Source organism: Python bivittatus, unplaced genomic scaffold (assembly GCF_059951505.1).
Source record: "Python bivittatus isolate LINGU-HERP-01145 unplaced genomic scaffold, Pbiv_v1 ctg000800_np1212, whole genome shotgun sequence".
Taxonomy (NCBI): Eukaryota; Metazoa; Chordata; class Lepidosauria; order Squamata; family Pythonidae; genus Python; species Python bivittatus.
In genome coordinates this window covers 319,286-339,445 of record NW_028277105.1, presented here as the reverse complement: position 1 = coordinate 339,445, position 20,160 = coordinate 319,286, and the positions used below count along the sequence as shown (strand labels likewise).

At 44.2% G+C, this 20,160-nt stretch overlaps 2 protein-coding genes and 1 long non-coding RNA gene across 3 annotated transcripts in view; 1 reads left to right on the top strand and 2 right to left on the bottom strand.

Annotated features, from left to right (window-relative positions):
- Positions 1-17: 17 nt before the first annotated feature.
- FKBPL (FKBP prolyl isomerase like) lies at positions 18-12,797 on the top strand. The gene is made up of 2 exons (XM_088128617.1): positions 18-205; positions 10,354-12,797. Exon 2 carries the CDS (start codon positions 10,401-10,403, stop codon positions 11,352-11,354), a length of 954 nt encoding a protein of 317 aa, XP_087984743.1. The 5' UTR covers positions 18-205; positions 10,354-10,400; the 3' UTR covers positions 11,355-12,797.
- LOC103067059 (uncharacterized) lies at positions 3,774-4,678 on the bottom strand. Its single transcript, XR_456794.3, has 3 exons — positions 4,577-4,678; positions 4,219-4,314; positions 3,774-4,050 (listed from the first exon to the last, which is right to left on the bottom strand). It is a non-coding gene; the product is annotated as an uncharacterized LOC103067059 (long non-coding RNA).
- Positions 12,798-13,122: 325 nt separating the features above from the next.
- Positions 13,123-20,160, bottom strand: part of PRRT1 (proline rich transmembrane protein 1) — a 28,675-nt gene continuing 21,637 nt past the window's right edge. Inside the window, exons 3-4 of the mRNA XM_088128618.1 lie at positions 19,621-19,797; positions 13,123-15,724 (exon numbers count right to left, since the gene is read on the bottom strand). Coding sequence (XP_087984744.1) covers positions 15,548-15,724; positions 19,621-19,797 — 354 coding nt within the window. The 3' untranslated portion in view covers positions 13,123-15,547. The remainder of the gene's footprint in view (positions 15,725-19,620; positions 19,798-20,160) is intronic.

Genomic DNA, 20,160 nt, shown 5'->3' with positions numbered 1-20,160 from the left:
CGAAACGGAAATGCGCATGCGTACGGCCTGTCATGCGGCACGCTAGCGCCTCGAGGAGGTCGGTTTGTAAGGGGTTGGTCAGCGTTGAACGGAAGTACGCGTGCGTAGATGGGGTTGACGCTTCTCGTGATGCGTTGAATTCTAGCGCTACGGACAGAGCTTGCTTCGCTGTGCGTCAACGAATTCTGTGAGGGTGGGGGAGCAGGTAAGTCCTATCCCGACCACGTGCGGTGGAGTGGTTCAACGTTATGTGCGCATGCGTACAAAGAAAGTTTTTTTCACTGTCAAACAGCGCGTGCGCGTGCTGCTTCTCTCGCGTGCTACTGGGAATTGTAGTTCAGTTTTTTGTTTCCACATTAAGATTTTTGTCAGCGTTGAGTGGGCTGTCCTTCCTACCTTTAAAACAGTCGTTATTGCATATCTTTGGCCGTTCAGAAAGCATACATACGCTATTGTCATTCTGAGCACATGAATATTTTTAGTATTATTTTTATCTCTAAAATTGAATTAATTAGCATGATTTCTTATATTTCAGTCTATTCACTACTGTAACCTAACCTCACTGTAATTTGCATTGAGCAAGCTTTCTGAGAATAAAAATGTAAATGTTACAGACCTACCACTTCCCCCCCCGCTTTTGTAGTGTTGTAGTGCACCCCACTCTGGGTTGCACAAAACGATGGCATAAAATAAATGCATCTGCTAACACATGCACCAGCATATAAAAATGCAATATAAAATTGCAGCCTTTCATCACGATTCCGGCCAGGTCGATGCTGCTGTTCCTTAAAATAGTTCTTCCAGGGAGTTTCTTTCAGGTTTCCTCATCAGCCTGAATAAATGGTGGTGTGGCTGGTTTGCCTGTCACTTCAAATAATTCCTTCCAGGTACTGTTCTCTTACAAGGTCCAAAAGATTTTTTCTCAGTTCTAAAACTATTAGACTTTGTGAAGGCAAAGCTTGATTTTTTTTAAAGACTCAACTCCCAGCGCTCAGCAGACCCTTCAAGGGCTCAGCACACTTAGAAAAAAACATTTAAAGCAAATTAGAAGCAATATCTATGCAGAAGATCAGCTGCTGCAGAATACAGGAATCCAGCCTTGTCTGTATGTGAGCCTTCAAAGTTTAAATCCTAGGTGTCTTTCTTCCATCCTTTCATGTAATGAAGTTTTTGCTATCCTTTTACCTGGCTGGAATACAGAAAGCATTTGTCCTGTGTTTATAAAGCCCTCTTGTTTGGTTGGAGACTGTATTTATTGTAGATCCATGTATTTTTTTAAAGGTATAATGGGTATGTGTTGCCTGACAGGAAGGATATAAATACCTTCTCAGATTGTTGCAGCCATATTTATATATTGACTTCCTTTCTTCAGCTGCTGAGTAAGTGGATAGTTGAATGATTACTATATATTACTAAACACTTTGACCCCCATAGCAATAAGAAAAAGCTTTTTTGGGGTTAAGCATTTAAAAAGGAACATTTTAAGAGAAAAGAATCTGCCTTTTAGTTGAATATTTTTGGATGGATGACAACATGATTCAAACACTAAAGATTTATAAAATACTTTAAAAAGAAAAACAACCACAACAACTTGTGACAAAAAATGCAGCAGAGAGAGAGGGAGAACTTTGTTGTCCTGCTTTTTTCTTTTTCTCTCTTTGTTCTATTGCATTAAATAAATATACAGTGGGGCAAAAAAGTATTTAGTCAGCCACCAATTGTGCAAGTTCTCCCACTTAAAAAGATGAGAGAGGCCTGTAATTTTCATCATAGGTATACCTCAACTATGAGAGACAAAATGGGGAAAAAAATCCAGAAAATCACATTGTCTGATTTTTAAAGAATTTATTTGCAAATCATGGTGGAAAATAAGTATTTGGTCACCTACAAACAAGCAAGATGTCTGGCTCTCACAGACCTGTAACTACTTCTTTAAGAGGCTCCTCTGTCCTCCACTCGTTACCTGTAGTAATGGCACCTGTTTGACCTTGTTATCAGTATAAAAGACACCTGTCCACAACCCCAAACAATCACACTCCAAACTCCACTATGGCCAAGACCAAAGAGCTGTCGAAGGACACCAGAAACAAAATTGTAGACCTGCACCAGGCTGGGAAGACTGAATCTGCAATAGGCAAGCAGCTTGGTGTGAAGAAATCAACTGTGGGAGCAATAATTAGAAAATGGAAGACATACAAGACCACTGATCCCTCGATCTGGGGCTCCACGCAAGATCTCACCCCGTGGGGTCAAAATGATCACAAGAACGGTGAGCAAAAATCCCAGAACCACACGGGGGGACCTAGTGAATGACCTGCAGAGAGCTGGGACCAAAGTAACAAAGGCTACCATCAGTAACACACTACGCTGCCAGGGACTCAAATCCTGCAGTGCCAGACGTGTCCCCCTGCTTAAGCCAGTATGTGTCCGGGCCTGTCTGAAGTTTGCTAGAGAGCATTTGGATGATCCAGAAGAGGATTGGGAGAATGTCATATGGTCAGATGAAACCAAAGTAGAACGTTTTGGTCTAAACTCAACTCGTCGTGTTTGGAGGAGAGAGAATGCTGAGTTGCATCCAAAGAACACCATACCTACTGTGAAGCACGGGGGTGGAAACATCATGCTTTGGGGCTGTTTTCCTGCAAAGGGACCAGGACGACTGCTCCGTGTAAAGGAAAGAATGAATGGGGCCATATATCGTGAGATTTTGAGCGAACACCTCCTTCCATCAGCAAGGGCATTGAAGATGAAACGTGGCTGGGTCTTTCAGCATGACAATGATCCCAAACACACCGCCCGGGCAACGAAGGAGTGGCTTCGTAAGAAGCATTTCAAGGTCCTGGAGTGGCCTAGCCAGTCTCCAGATCTCAACCCCATGGAAAACCTTTGGAGGGAGTTGAAAGTCCGTGTTGCCCAGCGACAGCCCCAAAACATCACTGCTCTAGAGGAGATCTGCATGGAGGAATGGGCCAAAATACCAGCAACAGTGTGTGAAAACCTTGTGAAGACTTACAGAAAACGTTTGACCTCTGTCATTGCCAACAAAGGATATATAACAAAGTATTGAGATGAACTTTTGATATTGACCAAATACTTATTTTCCACCATGATTTGCAAATAAATTCTTTAAAAATCAGACAATGTGATTTTCTGGATTTTTTTCCCCATGTTGTCTCTCATAGTTGAGGTATACCTATGATGAAAATTACAGGCCTCTCTCATCTTTTTAAGTGGGAGAACTTGCACAATTGGTGGCTGACTAAATACTTTTTTGCCCCACTGTAGAGGAATGGATGTGTATATGTAAAAAGAATAACAATATGCTTTTAATAAATAAGGGATTATTAAATAATAAAAGTAACAAAAATAACAAATATATGCTATCATGAAGATAAAATTCACTGTAACAGTATAAAGCACCATTTAAAACAAAACTGAATATGAACGCTTTAAGAATCTTTAGTATGTCAGTCCACCACTGTTTTTACATCAAACTTGTTTACTAAATCTCAGGTTCTATTAAACAACAAAGTAGATTCATAAAGTTGTGATTCTTTTTGCAAGACAGAACTTTTTTCTCTTCTCTCACTCTTTCTCTCTCTGAGGAAGAGAAAATGTTCTGTATTTCCATTCCATCACCACATTTTGCCAAATCCAATCTCTGAATCTACCAGTCTCAGATTGCTCCATATTACTGTCAAAAAGGAATCAATGTGAATTCTGTATTGCAAGCTCACCCCCCCCATCACAAAATCACCTTTGTAAATGCTCGCTTGTATTTCTAAATGCACGAAATGCTTCTTTATTTACGTTTGGGTTCATAGTGGAACAACGAGAGGAGGACAGAATAAGGGATTCTCGGGTCTGTTCGCTTCCTGTACCCACAGGATTTTGTCAAACAAACCGTCATTTTCCGCTTTGCTATCCTTTTTATTGCATTTCATCAGGAATTTGGCTTCTGGGTTCTGACTTCAGAAGTAGCCGCAGGGGAATACTTCCGTCTGGCAGAGTAAGGGACGGATTGAGACGATGCTGCCATTTTGGGGGGGTCTGCAAGAAAAGACAGCAGTGAGGTCCATCAGGGCCATCCAGATCCTAATGCAGCTTTACCCCACCTGGTGCTCTTCTGCAATTCCCGGCAGTCCCAACCCTTTTCTCCAAGGAGATTTTGCCAGCAGACTGAGCTGGCCGCCGGGAGAGGGGGCATCTGTCTCTCACCTGCTTGGCACATCAGGTTCTTGTAAGCCGACACAGGCTCTCCCAGATCCTTGTGGCGCAGGAATGCTGCTATTTTCCGAGCCACATAACCGCAGGCTGAATTGGAAAGGGAGGAAAAAAATCAGGAATGTTCTTACAAGACCTGGAGCATCCAGGCATCCCTGTACAGCTGTTCAGAGGAGTCTGACTTCTGGATGCTGTTTGGGTTAAACCTCTTCCCATTCCTGCTAGCCTCGGAGATTGGTCTTCCCAGCTTTCTGCTTTCACCAACCAGACTCCCCTACTCCCACCCCCCACCCCAAAACCCAAAAGTGCTGGCTCGCTTGCTTTCTTTTCCTTTCTCCAGCGCTGTACCTACCACTAAATATGAGTCACACCATCTTCTTGAAGAAATGGGGCCAGTCAGCCTGGAAAGCTCCACTTTGTGCGGCAGAAATGGCTTTTGTGGGAGGGAGGGAGGGAAGGAAGGAAGGGGGGAAGCAGCTGTGAAGGGTGGAGAGGAGCATTGTGGGAGATGTAGTTTTATTATCCCTGCATCCTTCAGGTCCAGAGGTGGCACACTTAGCCCGTTGCAGGAAGCAGTCCACCCAGCCTGGTGCTGCTGTCTCTAATAATATCATGCTGTTCTTAAGTACAAGAAGACTTGACCTCATCTACAAGGTTTTAGTTTTGCTCCTTCCTGGAATTCATTCCGTTGCACCCCAGTTTAAGTCTGGAAAAAAAATCTGTTAGGAATTTCTACAGATCTTTCTCTCTAGCTGTGTGGTGTGTGTGTGTGTGTGTGCGTATTTATGCCGTATTTCTGGATTTCTTTTTTTCCCTCCATCCAGTCCAGGATGCTCCAAAGCGGTCATTATCGACCCCCAAGGGTCAATGGGACTATCCATTATTGTTAGTAGCAGTAGTAGTATTCAGAATGGAGCCAATTGTAACAAAAATTGACTTAAATACACAATGATTCGAGTTAAATACACAATGGTTCAAGTTAATTACCCAATACTACTTACATGGTATTATACAATAATACTGTTCTGGCTTACATACAAATTTGACTTAAGGATAGACCTTGGGAACGGAACTTGTTGTTAAACTGGGGACTCCCTGTAAGTTAAAGTAGCATTTATTACATTATTTTCATATAATGCTTGGGGGTTGATGAACAATCTGAAACTTCATGAAGGGGTTGTTGAGCTGAAAAGTTTTGGGACCCCGGATCTAGTCTTAGTATTCTCTGCCAGGAAGCATACATACTACATAGAACAAGATAAGCCAACCAAGTGCCTTCTCCATTCCCTACAACCATCATGCAAACTTTAAACGGTGATCTGAGATTCATCTCAAGCTGAAATGTCCTCCAAACCTGGATGGCTTGCTGTTTCCAGTTAGCACAAATGTGAATATGGAATCACCAGTGAACCTTGGGTTCATGCTAACCAGAAATGGGAGGACATACCAAGTTTGGATGAGAAATGCTTAATTCAAGGGAAATCGTGGGGCATGGTTGAAGGGATGCATGGCGTAGGAGAGTGCAATCAGTATCGGAGATGGAAGGGACCTCGGAAGTGATCTCCTCCAACCTCCTGTTTGGTGCAGGATCTGCTAAAGCATTTGGAACAGATGTTTAAAAGCCTCCAGTGGAGGTGAATATACCAACTCAGGAGGCAACCTGTGCCTTTGGTTGACAGGTCTTACTGTCAGGAAATTATTCCTAGTATTTATCCTGATTCTCCTTCCCTGTGGTTCCAACCCACATTCTCATCCTACCCTCTGAGGCCAGAGAAGGCAAATTTACTCCCTCCTTTATATGACAGCAAGTCTTCAAATATTTGAAGGCTGCTTTGTCACACAGTCTTCCATGTGAAACCCAGTCAGTTTATTTCTGTGAACTGCACTTCTGTTCCTGTTAATACATCCCAAAATAGCATTTACCTTTTTGGCAACTGCATTACACTGTTGGCTCATGTTCAGCTTGTGATCTATTAGAACATCCAGATCTTTTACGCATGTGCAGCTGAAAAGCCAGCAACTGCAATCCTATACCTTTCATTATTTCTTTTCTCTCCAGGTACAAGGCTGTTAAAATGTCACCCTGTTCACTACAGCTCTCCGTTCAGACCTGTATAAATCTTTTTGAATCTTCTTTTTGTCTTCTAAAGTGTTAGCAAATCTACACCAGAGTGCATTCATTTCTCTAGCTTGGAGACTCGATAGGTGTATAAAAATGCCAAATCCAGCCCAAACATCTGGCTGACTGTGTGGCCAACAATAATAATATAATTTATTGATCTTTTGATAGAGAAAATACATGTGCATTCTCTCTTTCACACACACACACACACACACACACACGCTCCTTTCTCTCATGAATGGGGAAGGGGACATGGTACTGTGGTGTTTGGTGTGAGTTGAGCTGTTAAGGCTTGTTTGCTAGATTTTTAATCTCCCTTTTGTACAGCATGCTTACAGTTTTCCTATTTTGCCCCACAACAACAATCCTGTGAGGTGAATTGGGCTGAGAGAGGAGTTTGGCTCAGAGTCCCCCAGGGAATATCCCATGGCTTAGCAGGGGACAAGAGCTTGCATGTGAACCTAGTCAGTTCAGACTCAGTCAACAAACCATAGTTGAGGAAACATAATGCCTTAACATAATGTTCGACTCCATTCCCTAAAGCAGTGTTTCTCAACCTCAGCAACTTTAAGATGTGTGGACTTCAACTCCCAGAATTCCCCAGCCCACATGTGGGCTGGGGAATTCTGGGACTTGAAGTCCACACATCTTAAGGTTGCTGGGGTTGAGAAACACTGCCCTAAAGTGTCACAGAAATGCATCTGATCATAGTCTCTTGCTAATTATTCTAAAACTGATTGACATTTGCACTCTTAACATGGAAACCATAGCACATAGGACAAGAAACTCCTGTAAAAATTAAATTTGGAGAAACAGTGTGACTCACAATAAGGAAGGGAATGAGACAGTGATCCACATTGTCTCCATGTGTTTAACGTCCGCAGTGAATCTATTATGGCAGGAACAGAAGAGATCTGATCTCTTGAAATCCCACTGAGTTTGCAACACTCCCAGTCTGAAATGTGCAGATGTGATCACTTTGTTGGCAGAAAGGAGAGAAGGCTTAGAAAAGTGCCTTATGAAAAGGGGAAGAGAAAAAAATGGGGCAACGTCAGCCACTGGACTTAGTGAACTTCAGGTTGATGATGGTGAAGAAGCAAGGATGGACGCTTTGATTTCTGGGGCTCAAGAATAGATAAAGCTAGATGGAGTACTGGAGGAGTAAAGGAATTAATCCTAGGGAGGAAGGAAATGGCAACTTCAGGCAAAATCTTGGATAATAAGTATATTTCTATGGTGACAAAGTTTGGGATAATTCAACCAGTGGGCTTTCCAGTGGCAACGTTTGGCTGTGAAAGCTGGATGTTGAGAAAGAATTAGCAGACGACTCCGGTGAAGTATTGATGGTTACTAAGAGGAGGAGTACTAATTATTTTTATTTTATTTGTGCTTATACCTAAGAGCTGTGCAGGTAAAACAATAAAATATAAATCAATACTACCAGTAAAATAATCAATACAAGACATTTCCTGACACCAACCCAACCATCATATTAAACTGTATTGAACAATGACAAGCACAATTTGTCTGGCTTTGTAAAAGGCCTGTTGAAAGAAGCATTTTAAGGGCCTTTTTAAATGGAGGAGATTGGAGTCCAGAGGCATTCGAGGAAGAATCAACTCCAGAGGGTGGGAGCTAAACAGGAAAAAGCCACAAAACGGAAGTTGGTCTTTTAACATGAGGAAAAGCTAATATCCTAAATATTCTAAACATCTACAGTATCTCAGTGAAATGCATAATGAGTTGCTATCTCTGATTACTTTAGAAAGGATGAAAGCAGCCTTCAGAGTGTCCAACAGCTGTCAGCTAAGCTCTGGGAAGGGTATGTTCTGAAAGGTGGCACAAAGACTTTAAATAATTTCACCTAGAGGTAGATATGGTACATTTAATCAATAAAAATGAAATATGCATTTCAGGATATATTTTAATTATTTTTAATTTTAGCAAGAGGCTCTCCGACCCCATACAAAATAAAGTAAGACTAATTAATCATCAACCTGTTTGGGTGATGCAGTATATTTACTTGAATATATTTATAAACATATATGTGTGTGTGTGCCTGCATGTGTGTTCAGAAATATACATATATATAAGTATGAAATATAAATATATATACACAGGTGCACGCATACACACAAACAAGAGCACTGTGGATAGTAAGAAGAGTCAATCAGTTAATCCTGGATGAAATAAAGACTGATGGTTCTCTCAAGACAATGATCAGGAAACTGAAACTCCTATACTTTGCAGGCGTAATGTGAGTAGATAAGGGACTAGAAAAATTGCTGTGCTTGTCAGGGCTGAGTAAAAGAAAAGGACAATCAATAAAATGGATAGATGAGAAGAGATAGCTGGAATGTCCTTGGAAGAGTTCAGATTATCAGATTACAGATTATTTTCAACAGATGGATTGAAACTGTAAAGAAGCTCCTTGTTCAGACCACAAGTCAGGCCCAACCCTTAACTTCTTACTTACCAACCAATCAACCGACCAACTACTTAAGCCCTGTTACCTTCATTGGACCTTGCTCCTGGATAAGGATGCTCCAGAACTTCAGCTTTATATCACAAAATGATGGAAATCTCAGGGACCTTTTGAGCTCATCTTTCAAAACCATGCCCTCTTAAAAGTCATGGCTAAATCTCAGTTGCTGGACCTCCTTCGTCAGAAGCTCCCTAGTGAGCTTTCAAGATCAAGAGAAGACCATAAATGGTGGAGGAATCTCCAAACTTATAATGGGGGTGGGGTGATCAGAAAGGGTTTCCCTACTTCTCCAGGTTTGTTTGTTTTTTTCCCTGTCTGCCTCTATCCTGGCTTCTTTTGAGGGACGGTCTCAACATACAATAGTCACTAAGACAGGTGGTTGCTGAGGAAATGACGTTACAAGAAGAAAGAAGGGGGGATGGTGGGATGAAATTAGAGGATGTAACTGAGCCAGAAGCTAAATTGCACCCCCATCTCTCGTCACAGCAGTCTTTTCCATCCTGCACTAAGAATGGGGACTCAGCAAGAAGCGTAAGAGAAAGGAGATGTGACGGTAAATCTTAACGGGGGGGGGGGGTTAGGGTATATTGGACTTTCACACACTCAGTACCTTTGGCGCAGGAATGATCTGTTGGAAAAGCACATGCGAGGGAAGTAGATGGAGGATTGATGGAGACCCTCTGTTCTGTTACTGGGTGTGTAAGATGCGTGTGTGTGTGTGTGTGGTGTAGAAAAGACAGAGAAAATAAGCTAAAAATTAGCTACTAAATACAAGTGTTATGAAACTACTAGGGAATGTACTGTGATATTGTTAAAGGAGGATGAGTTTTCTGTTTGCCTGGGAGAAATTGCAGCAAATGTCAACAGATACTGCACAGACAAATACTAGTAATGAAAGGACGAGGGCAAACAGGGAACAGGATTTCTTTATCCTCGTTAGTTTTTTTTTCCCCTTCCTATAATCCATTCTTAGGCTTCCTCATCTTTGTTTTTCGTCATAACCAATGTTATGATTTAAGCTGCTGTTATTCCTGTTTTACAGGTATGGAAATGAATGGCAGGGATTGTTTTATTGTTTTGAGATCACAGAGTGAAACTTGACCTTAAAGTGGGATTTGGAGAAAAAAGCAACTGGGTTTGCATCCACCCCTCTAGCCACCAAATTGCTTTGATTTGATTCTCACAGTACACTGAATTATCCTGTGATTTGTTTGGTTCTGGTGTAATTGTAAATCCAACTGTGGCCATTCGTGAACCATGCTTTGTGGCTTAGTATGTTTTACAAATCCGGTCAGTTGGTTTATTCAACAAAACCTGGTTTAGTACAATACCCAGGGCTGAGTCACAGAAGGATCGAGGTTGTTTGCAGGGAATACAACTTCTGTATGTCAACTCTTCAGTTGTTGAATATCTTTCCATGGCCTTCTTAGCAGTTCTTGGCTAAGAACTGGAGTTCTTAGTTCTGCTGAAGTTGGAGTTCAACATTAGAATAACTCCCCTTCTCTCTCTTGGTGGGACCCAGGACTTTCTCGTCACTGGACTCGGAACCTCAGGTTGGAGGAGAAAGGGATGGCAAGTTCAGAGTTGGGTTGTCCGAAGAGCCAGACTGCTGGAGAACGGGAAGAGGGCAAGAAGCCAGACCAGAGATCCTCCAGCTGTGACAAAAACATCCAAGATGCATCCCTTGGAAATGGAAAAAAGGACCTTGGGGACAAGGTAAAAGAGAACCAGCCCCCTCCCATCCAGTCCCAGCCAGGGGTGTGTTGGGCTTGCCCAGACGGCACGTTTGTCAAGCTGGTTCTGAAGGCTGGGACAGGTTTAGATAAACCAAAGGAAGGGTCCATCTGCCAGGTCTTCATTGAGGCCAGTTCTGAAGGGCCCTTGAGCTACCCATCCTGCAGGTGGGCTGAAGTGGAGCTGGGCGGGGGCGATGCCGAGTGGGACAGTGTGGTGGACTGTGGTCTGGAAACCATGCTGGCAGGGGAACAGGCGGAACTGAGGTTGACAGGAGGCGGCACCATCACCGTCCAGCTGGCAAACTTCACTGAGGCCAAAGACTCGTGGGAGATGAGCGCAAGTGAAAAGTGGGACTTGGTTCTCAGCAATAAAGAGCATGGAAGCGAGCTGTACAGGGCAGGAGCCATTGGCGCGGCGGCCAGGCGCTACGCTAGGGCCTTGCGCCTGCTCGTGGTGGCTGCTCCTCCCCCAGATTACGACCAGATCAAGGCGGAGCTTCACACCAACTTGGCCGCCTGTCAGCTACGGCTGCACCAGCCGGCCAACGCGGCTCGCAACTGTTCCAAGACTCTGGTGCTCCAGCCGGCCAACACCAAGGCCCTGTTTCGTCGAGGCCTGGCTTACGATGCCATGAACGACTTGGAGGGGGCAGCCCAAGATCTCAAGGGAGTTTTGCGGGTCGAGCCAGGAAACCGAGCGGCTCGCCGGGAACTAGAAAGGGTTACCGAGCGGATCCGGGCACGAGATGCTAGATTGGCTCAGGCCATGCAGAAAATGTTTGCCTGAATAAAATAATTTTACTGTGTCAGCATTTGTGGATCGCATTTTCATTGTATTCAGGTGGGCAACCGGAAAGAGAAAGAGCCGGTGCATGGCACTGTGAAATTTGTGGCTGAGAAGGATTTAGGCTTCGGTGTCTTTGCAGCCAATCCAACACCATTTGCTTTATCCCTCTGACTTTCTTACGTATGGAAAATTAGACTGAATACATCACATGCTATCACACAGGCTCGCTAAATAAAAATATGAAATTGGCCCTTGGCGCTCCAGTTCCTATGGTGTTAAAATAAGCACCTGTTTAATCCTCATGAGAAATATGTGGGTTGTACTTAGTGGAATCTCAGCAATTCAAGGGACCTTTATGAGACAATTGGAAGTACCGCAGATAAAATAGATGACAATTCCCATATTCCTTCTCCACAACTCGGGCTCAAAGCTTGACGTATGTTGTGATTCTAGGATCACACTGTACAAGTCCAAACAAGGAATTTTATTTGAGAGTTTGCACAGAAGCCACTATCCTCAAGGTATTAGACTTTATATTAATGCCAAGTTTTTTCAAGACAAATTTCTAATCATTTCAGTTGTGCAGATTAGCAAGAAAACACACTGCTTTCATAAAATCAGAGGAACAGCAGAAAAGAAGGACGTTCATTGCGGATAAGGCTTCCAAGTTTGATGGGTATTTGGGGTCCTCCCACAGTTAGACAAATTAGACTAAATGACTCCATTTTCAGTAAAGAAGCAGCATCTTCAGGGCTGCTTTGAATCTCGTTTTTGTAGCCCATTAAAGCTTACTCTTCATGCCATTTTGGGGAAGGAGGGGAGAAACCGAAACCATCTTGAGTTATTTATAAAAATAATAAAGGCTGGATAAAAAAAAAATCTTTAAAAAAATGCTATTTTGAAAACCTGCATGCTGGAAACCAAAGCGAAGTAGCAAAGTATGTGCAAATTTATACCGAAAGCAGAATTTTGGGAGTGGCACTTGCTTGCACGGGGAGGAAGGAATCTTAATATATAAAATCCATATTAAAAGGAAACCTTGCGGGCAAGATACTCAGCAGGAGATTCTGCCGTAGTGAAGCAAAGCCAAAATCTCCTGTTCTCCTTAACTATTATTATAGGTTTTCCCAGTTCCCTCCATGCTCTCCTCGGGCTGTCACGTGCCCAGCGATTGCTTTGAATCCATACATATCCCTTTTTGCGGTTTCCAAGCAACCATCTCCTAAGAGACCGCAGAACTTGGGAAACTCGGATTGGGGATGCTAAGCCAAAGGGGGGGAAAGTGGGGGAGGAGGTGAGAAAAGATTGATTGGGGTGAGGGAAGGGAGGTTGAACCTTCCGCTCGCTTGCATCCATCTGGATGTCAATGCAGGAGTTGAAATCAGCCAGAAGCAGGAAAGAAAAAAACAGTGAGGATGTTGTAATGGGGTAGAAAGGCCCTACCTCTTCCGACAAATGGCCCACAAACCCATTCGGGGGCACAATGGGGTTTAAATACAATTACGTAGGATGCTGGCAATCAATCAAGTGTCTTTATTAATTAACAGAGATTCTGTAACCATGTCACTTGCAAACAGAGATAGAATATAGAGTCCAACATCGAAGGGAAAAAAAAAAGGAGGGAATGAATGGGAATGAATTCATATGACAACATGAGATTTGGCACAGATGAGAGACGACGGGAGGCCTTAAAAGTGAGAAATAACGCAAAACTTTTCTACATGGAAGCCTCCCCATAGCCTGATCCCTGAAACATACAGTTTTGAGTGCCCATTAAACCATCCAACCTTTTTGGTCAATGCAACTTAAGAGTTGATCTACTTGTTACACAGAATGAGGCGTGTCGAAGTCTGAATTGTGTCATGTCCATTTGTAAATCAGAGGAGTTGTTTTTGTAAATTGTTCTCCCCTGTTGATATCAAACTACTTGCATGTAATAAACTAGCACCTCAAAAAGACAGCATCGGTCTCTCTTCTCTGCTAATTTACTACCTGCAGGGACGTTCATAGAAAAGAGTATTCAAAAATATCTTACATTCACTTCCAGACAGAAACTATAAGGTAAGATATCCATATCTAGTGGATCATACAGAATGTCTCCAAGAGTCAGTTTGTACATCCCCGAAGTGGTGGATTACAGACCATGGTTTGATTACAGACCATAGGTGTGGGTTGCAATTTTAAATATTTTTCCCAAACCTCTCCCTGGAAAGCTAGCTACAGCAATAGCTAAAATAGCTCACTCCTTCTCTTGGCCAACTACCATGCTGTTCTATTTATTATATTTTTTTAACTAAGCCTGAGGTAGGTTAGGGTGAGAGATGATCATACAAGTCAGCGTTGTAGCCAAGTAGGGACCTAAACCTTGTCTAAACCCAGTTGTCTAATGTACTACCTTGGTTCTACCCGCTGGGTAATATTTAAAGTAGGGGAGAAAAAAAAATTATTTACACTCCTTTGATCTGTAAGGGTATAGTCCATCCTATTGTCTCACCACCACATTCAGACCAGACGTCACTCCTTCACTCCTTTATTTCAGATATGATGCTGTGAAAACATCTTCCCTGGAAACTTTCTCTGGATTTTCCTCTTGGCCGGACATTACCTGCTTACTGGAAAGGGCCCTGTTGGACTCCCCTATCAGTGGAGAGTTGGATCTTTTGCTACATCTTTCCTCCTCCGGTTACTTTTCACCCTCTCACCCTGTCTTTTTAGAAAGGATCTTGCAATGTTTTCTTATGGTATTTTGCTGGCTGCTGTCTAGCAATTCTTATTACTGTAATGTATTTCCCCCTTCACCCTTCCTTCCTTCCTTGCTTCCTTGCTTCCCCTCCCATCTGCTTTCTTTTCCTTCCTCCCTTCTCCCTCCTTCCTTCCTTCCTTCCCTCCCTCCTCTCTTTCCTCCCTTCTCCCTCCCTCCCTCCCTCCCTCCCTTCCTTCCTTTCAAGTTTACTTTAATGTGGCTTTGCATCATTCAGCCTGGGTATCACCTCATAGCAAAAGAGTTGGCTGTCTGAATAAAAGTCTAAAAAGCAACAAAACTCTACAAGCCCATCTGCTAAGAATGTTGTGAGGATAACATAAGAACATGGATTGCAGAACTTGGAACCAGATGGGAAGGAATCAAACTAAGTACAGAGTTAAAAAATAACTTTCACAGTCTTCTCCAAGGAAGAAATGAAGAACAGTGGTGTGAAATGAAGGGTATAAAAAGAATGATGTTTTAAGCCCTACAAAATGGAAGTTTTTTTAAACAGGCTGTGGATTATTCCTTACATGTTTCTCAACCTTGGCAACTTGAAGATGTGTGGACTTCAACTCCCGGAATTCCCCAGCCAGCATGGGTCCACACATCTTCAAGTTGCCACATCTTCAGTCCACAAGTCCACACATCTTCAAGTTGCCAAGGTTGAGAAACACTGCTTTACGTGCTTACCGAATGCAACATCTCTAAACAGTGTATGAAAATATATGCCTTCCTGTAATTACAGACAGGAATTGTTTCACTTGGTTCGGAAGCGATGGTTCCTTTCACCCCTAAAATAAAAATAAAACAAGGAGATAGCCAATCGGGCTCTCCAAATATTGGGTACCTCTAGCTATTGTAAAGACGGAGTGCCCACAGAGAAAAGAGGGCAGGAGATGATATGGAGGGGAGGGGACGAGAGTGGCCAGCACTACGAGGTGCAGAATTTAAACTTGCAAAAACAGCAATGCTGGGGGCAGAGAGACAGGGCTTCACCAAGACTGCGCTGGTGCCCCGGTCCATAGAAGGGCAGCACTAGGCATGCAAACACAGCGGGAGGAAGATGGTAATCGCTTGGTCACAGAAGGCGGAGCCTACTCCTCAGGAAGGAAAGAAGCAAGCAACGTATTCTGGGAAGGAACGGACGGGAGGGCAAGCATTTTGCTAGGAGCCTTAGCTTATGGAGCACGTCTGAATGGCATCGCCTGGAAGTCATTTGCTGAGTTGGTACGGCTAGCAAGGCCAACAACAGCCAGGGATGATGGGAGTGGGTGGGGAGTGGGCGGAGACGGGTTGCCAAGCATTCCGAGTGTCGTCGGCCAGGGCAAAGACGGGGGAGGAGGAGGGGAGGCGGTTGCCAAGGACCATCCCCGAGGACGGCTGTTGCCAGGGCGGTTGTGACCAGTTGTCAGGGTACGGGAGTAGGCCAAAGAAAGGTGATTGGTCGCTAGGGGTCCCAGTCGTTGTCATGGTGCTGAGCGGCGATGATGATCACCACTGTGAGGATGGTGCACAGGACCATGGCGGCAATGCCCACCGCCAGGCTGATGAAGGAGAAGTTGCGGGCCTCCCGGGAGGCAATTTCGGCCGATACGATGTCGCCACGGGCAACTGCGGTCCGCACCTGATGGAGAAAAGAAAGAGCGTGGGAACAGGAGGAGAACGCTGGTGCTGCAGCTGCAAACCGCTTCGGGCACGCCACGCAATATGCCTCCCCGTGCACTTTCTCTGAACACACTCTTCAATAAACTGAAAAAGCTACAGCCAAAGAGAGGGAGAATCATTTATGGACTGCAGGCAGGGGAATGTGTTTTTCCATGCCTTCTGCTAGGGGCAAGACCCCTCCCTGCATGTAAAAATGAATCACACCAAAGGGAAGCTTCTACTCTGGAAATTCTTGCTGCCGTGTTAGTTTTCTGTATGGAAGTTTGTGGGGGAACAGGACAGTCAGCTTCTTGACTATTCATCTGCTGGATATACTTCCCCCCTTTCTTCATTTGGCAGCATACATAACCCTCCCTCCTATTTTTTTCCTACAGCAATCTTGTAAAGCAGTATTTCCCAACCTTGGCAACTTGAAGATGTGTGGACTTCAACTCCCAGAATTCCCCAGCCAGCCATGCTGGCTGGGGAATTCTGGGAGTTGAAGTCCACACATCTTCAAGCTGCTCACATTGAGAAACTGTTGTAAAGTATGTCCAGCAAAGAGAGGAACCAGAACCTGGGTTTCCGTACTTCAGCTCCAGCACCTTCATCAGTGGTGCTGAGGAGGGACTGGGCCAAAGTCCCCCAGGGAACTTTGATTGTGGTGGGGATATAGAACCTGCCTCTCCCCACTTCTAATCCAGCACCTTCATCACTACCCAACTGTGGAGCTGGGGGAGAAGGATTGGCGGAAAGTCCCCCTGGAGCATCCATGGCTGAGGAGGGACTAGAAACTGGGTCTTTCAATCTTTGTCCAACTCCTTCACTTCCCCACACCGGCTGTTTTGATCCCGTTTCCTAAAGCCGGTACTCTGGTCTGTGATTCCAGAAAACCTAAAACCAATGAAGTATCTATTACCTGCTGCTCTCCAGATAGATTAGGAGTTCAGCCCCCAGAAGGGCAATAAAGCTGGTGAACTAAATCCCAATTCAGTTCAACTTAATTCATGGTAATAATAACATAAGGGCTCCGTTGTATTTGTTCCCATATTACCCAGGCTAACCCCTATGAGGACTCCATAAGCAGAAGATGGGTGCAGTAGCTCCATCTTACTCCCTGGCTAGGGGTCTTCCCCAGAACGTCCAGTTTTGGTGGTAAGTTACCACCATCATGGCTCAGAACCACAAATGGTCTTCTAGAACTGGCCTGACCCCTTTTAAAGACATGAAAAGAAGAATGAGAATGTTGACAAGAAGGAAGAAACAACAGAGTAGAATTACAACTCCCCAAAATACTTCAGGAAAAAGTTAATATTTTTTTGAACGAGGCTATAACCAGGATTCCCCATCTTTGGTGGCATATTTGGTATGTTATGAACGTCTTCTGAGCATTCTTCAAAAGGGCAGCCTGCCCCCTGAGAAAACAAAACATGGTTTCAGTGCTTCTTAATACCCTCTCACGCCTGTCATTCCCAAAGAATAATATTCACAACTACCCCATCCTTTTTTTGGCGGGGGGGGAGACTCATCCAAACACCACACTGGATTCCACCCTCGCAACATTTTTATTTTCTAAGAAAGCTTGCAGGCGTTCTTTGAAATAAAACCGTTGGCAATGGGTGCTTTGCACAGCACGCCAGCTTCCTATTTATTTTTTAAAATTAGAAATAACAGTGCACATTTAAAGAAATAAATATGTTAAAACATCAGAGGGGTATGGAAGTGTCTATAGTCCTATTAGTACCCCTGAACTTTCTGTTGGGGCCTCAGTTCTATGCACCTGTTATGAGAACCAAGTTTGTGGTGTTCAGTCATCTATTAGACATGTTTAAGAGGGCAGCCTAAACCAGTCTGTAGTGTGACTATGCCCTTTGAAATCATTTTTCTTTCCCACCACTGCGATCATCTGACATTCAAGTGTATTTTCTTAGCATGACCATCTTTCCACATGGCTTCTCCACCTGCTCTGAGTTAGAGTTCTCAGCGGCTGCCAAGCACCAGTTTGACGTGTTATTCATCCTTGGGGCAAACAAACAGAGGTGAACTCAACACCTCAGATGGAGGCAGGCACATCCCAGCCTTCTAGGGTGACAAAATGGTTGCCTGTCTGCTCAAAACCCTGGATTATTTTCAGAACAAAGCCACTGACTCTACAAAATGTGTACATGTGTGGGAGGTGAGGAATGCCAGCCAGACGTGAAGAGGGAGCGCACTCGGCATATGTTCAATCCGTTTCCTTTTCTCTGCTGTAGATTCCTTCCATCTTGTGACGTTTCTAGGTCTGGAGAGGGGGCTTCCTACTCCAGGAAGATTTCCTGGATCACTTTGGTACTTTAAAGATGCTTGACAACAAAGATGCTTAGATTTCAGTGCTTTGGCAGTACAGTATTATTTAGGCGGTAGTCCTACTCACAACACCATCGTCACAAGCATCTATGGGACCAAAGGCTTAAACTGAACTTTCAGTCCAGGTACTTGTACAGGTAGTCCTCACTTAACGACCATTAGTTTAGAGACCATTCGAAGTTACAATGGTGCTGAACAAAGGGACTTACAACCAGTCCTCGCACTTACAACCATTGCAGCACCCCCACGGTCATGTAATCACAATTCAGGTGCTTGGCAACCAGCACACCCTTAGGATGGTTGCAGCATCCCGGGATCATGTGACTGCCATTTGCAACCTTCCCAGCCAGCTTCCGGCAAGCAGAATCAATGGGGAACCATGTGATTCACTTAATGGCTGCACTGATTTGCTTAATGACCACTGTAAAAGTCATAAAATTGGGTGCGACTCGCTTAACAACTGCTCCACTTAACAACAAATTTTCCAGTCCCTATTGTGGTCATTTACTACCTGTAATGCAGAACATCCTATAAAGCAGCAGTGAAAAACCTGCTGATTAGGGGTCACATCTGTTTCCATTCCTCTTTTTTTGTCACCTGGAGCCCCTCAGCATTGGGCCACCAAAACAAACAAAAAAATCTAGTGTTATAAGTTCCATCCAGGAAAAAAAGCAGAAAGACCCCACCCTGAATATTCCATTTTACCATCTCCAGTGATACTATATCACCATGCCCAGCAGCTCTGAGCTTTGGAAACCAATTTTTTAACAAATAAAAACAGAGCCCCAAACCTTTGCCTACCTCTGCTGTAAGACTTGGCATTTGGCACGTCCAACATCAGCACCAGACCCCCTTTGCCCCCAGCTGTGGCTCTACCTAGCAACGCAACGCATCTTCACTCCCCCTCATGTCTCTGAGTCTATGTTCCTCTGCAGGAAATCAGCGCTATAGGAAATTGAAAAGGCTGCCCACTGCTGTCACCACTCGATCTGGGGCCTGCAGGGTAGGAGAAGGCGAACCACAGGACACCTTACTTAGGATTCTCATAAACATGACACTCTTGTGTTAAGTCTGCACCACATATTGCCAATTTGACCGTAAGAGGTACATGGAAGAGACTGTATCTCTGTCCACAAACAAGGTTAGAAGTTATTTGGGGGAGGGGTCTTAGGCTCACCACATTCCATGCTCCTCAAATGAGCTCTCCAAAAAAATTAGATGGAACACAGAATACATCTGCAAGAATCATAGGACCGCTACCATTCCTTGATATATTTCTCGTACAGATGGGAAAATTCTGGCTCTTCAGTTTGGAGACCAGTTCTGATCACCCGTCCAGCAAGACCAACAATCAAGAACGAAAAGAGGTAGCTTCAAGGATCGCTAGAGAACCACACATTCCCACTGCTATCCTACACAGTGCAGTTCCTGAAAGGCAAACAGTCCGGATGTCCGTCCTTGTGAATGTACCTGCTGTATTCAGAGATCCAACTGTTGTACGCCTGCTGCATTCATGCCTATGCGACTCACCTGTATGGCCTTGATGATAGCTATGATGCCTGTGGGCCAGAAGCAGCAGATGGTGGTGAGGACAGCGATGGGAAGGTAATCGTGTGGTGGGCGCCGGGGTTCCAAGATGGCGATGCCAGGTGTCATCTGTGTCGGGGAGAGAGTTGGTGGTGGAGGCGGGTTGGCCTGAGGATAGGGCTGGAAGCAAAAATCAAAAAGCTGAAGGAACGTCAAGGAAAAAAGGGTTCGGCACTATCAAGTGGAAGAATAGTTCATGGAATGTACCACTTGAAGCTGCAGATGGAGTGTTGCAATCCTGAGCATGCCCTCCCCCCGGAGTAGCTCAGTGGTAGATTCTGCAGGCAAAAGATTGCAGGTTCAAATTCTGATATCTCTGGGATGGGGAAAACCTGAACATCAACCCTGCCTGAAGCCATGATGGAAAGCCATTTCTAGTCAAGGTATGCAAGCATTTCCTAACTTGGAATATACCTCCAACTATATTAGAAATGCAGTTCTCTGACCAGCTGGAGATTCTGGGAGAACATTGGAAGAGCAGGA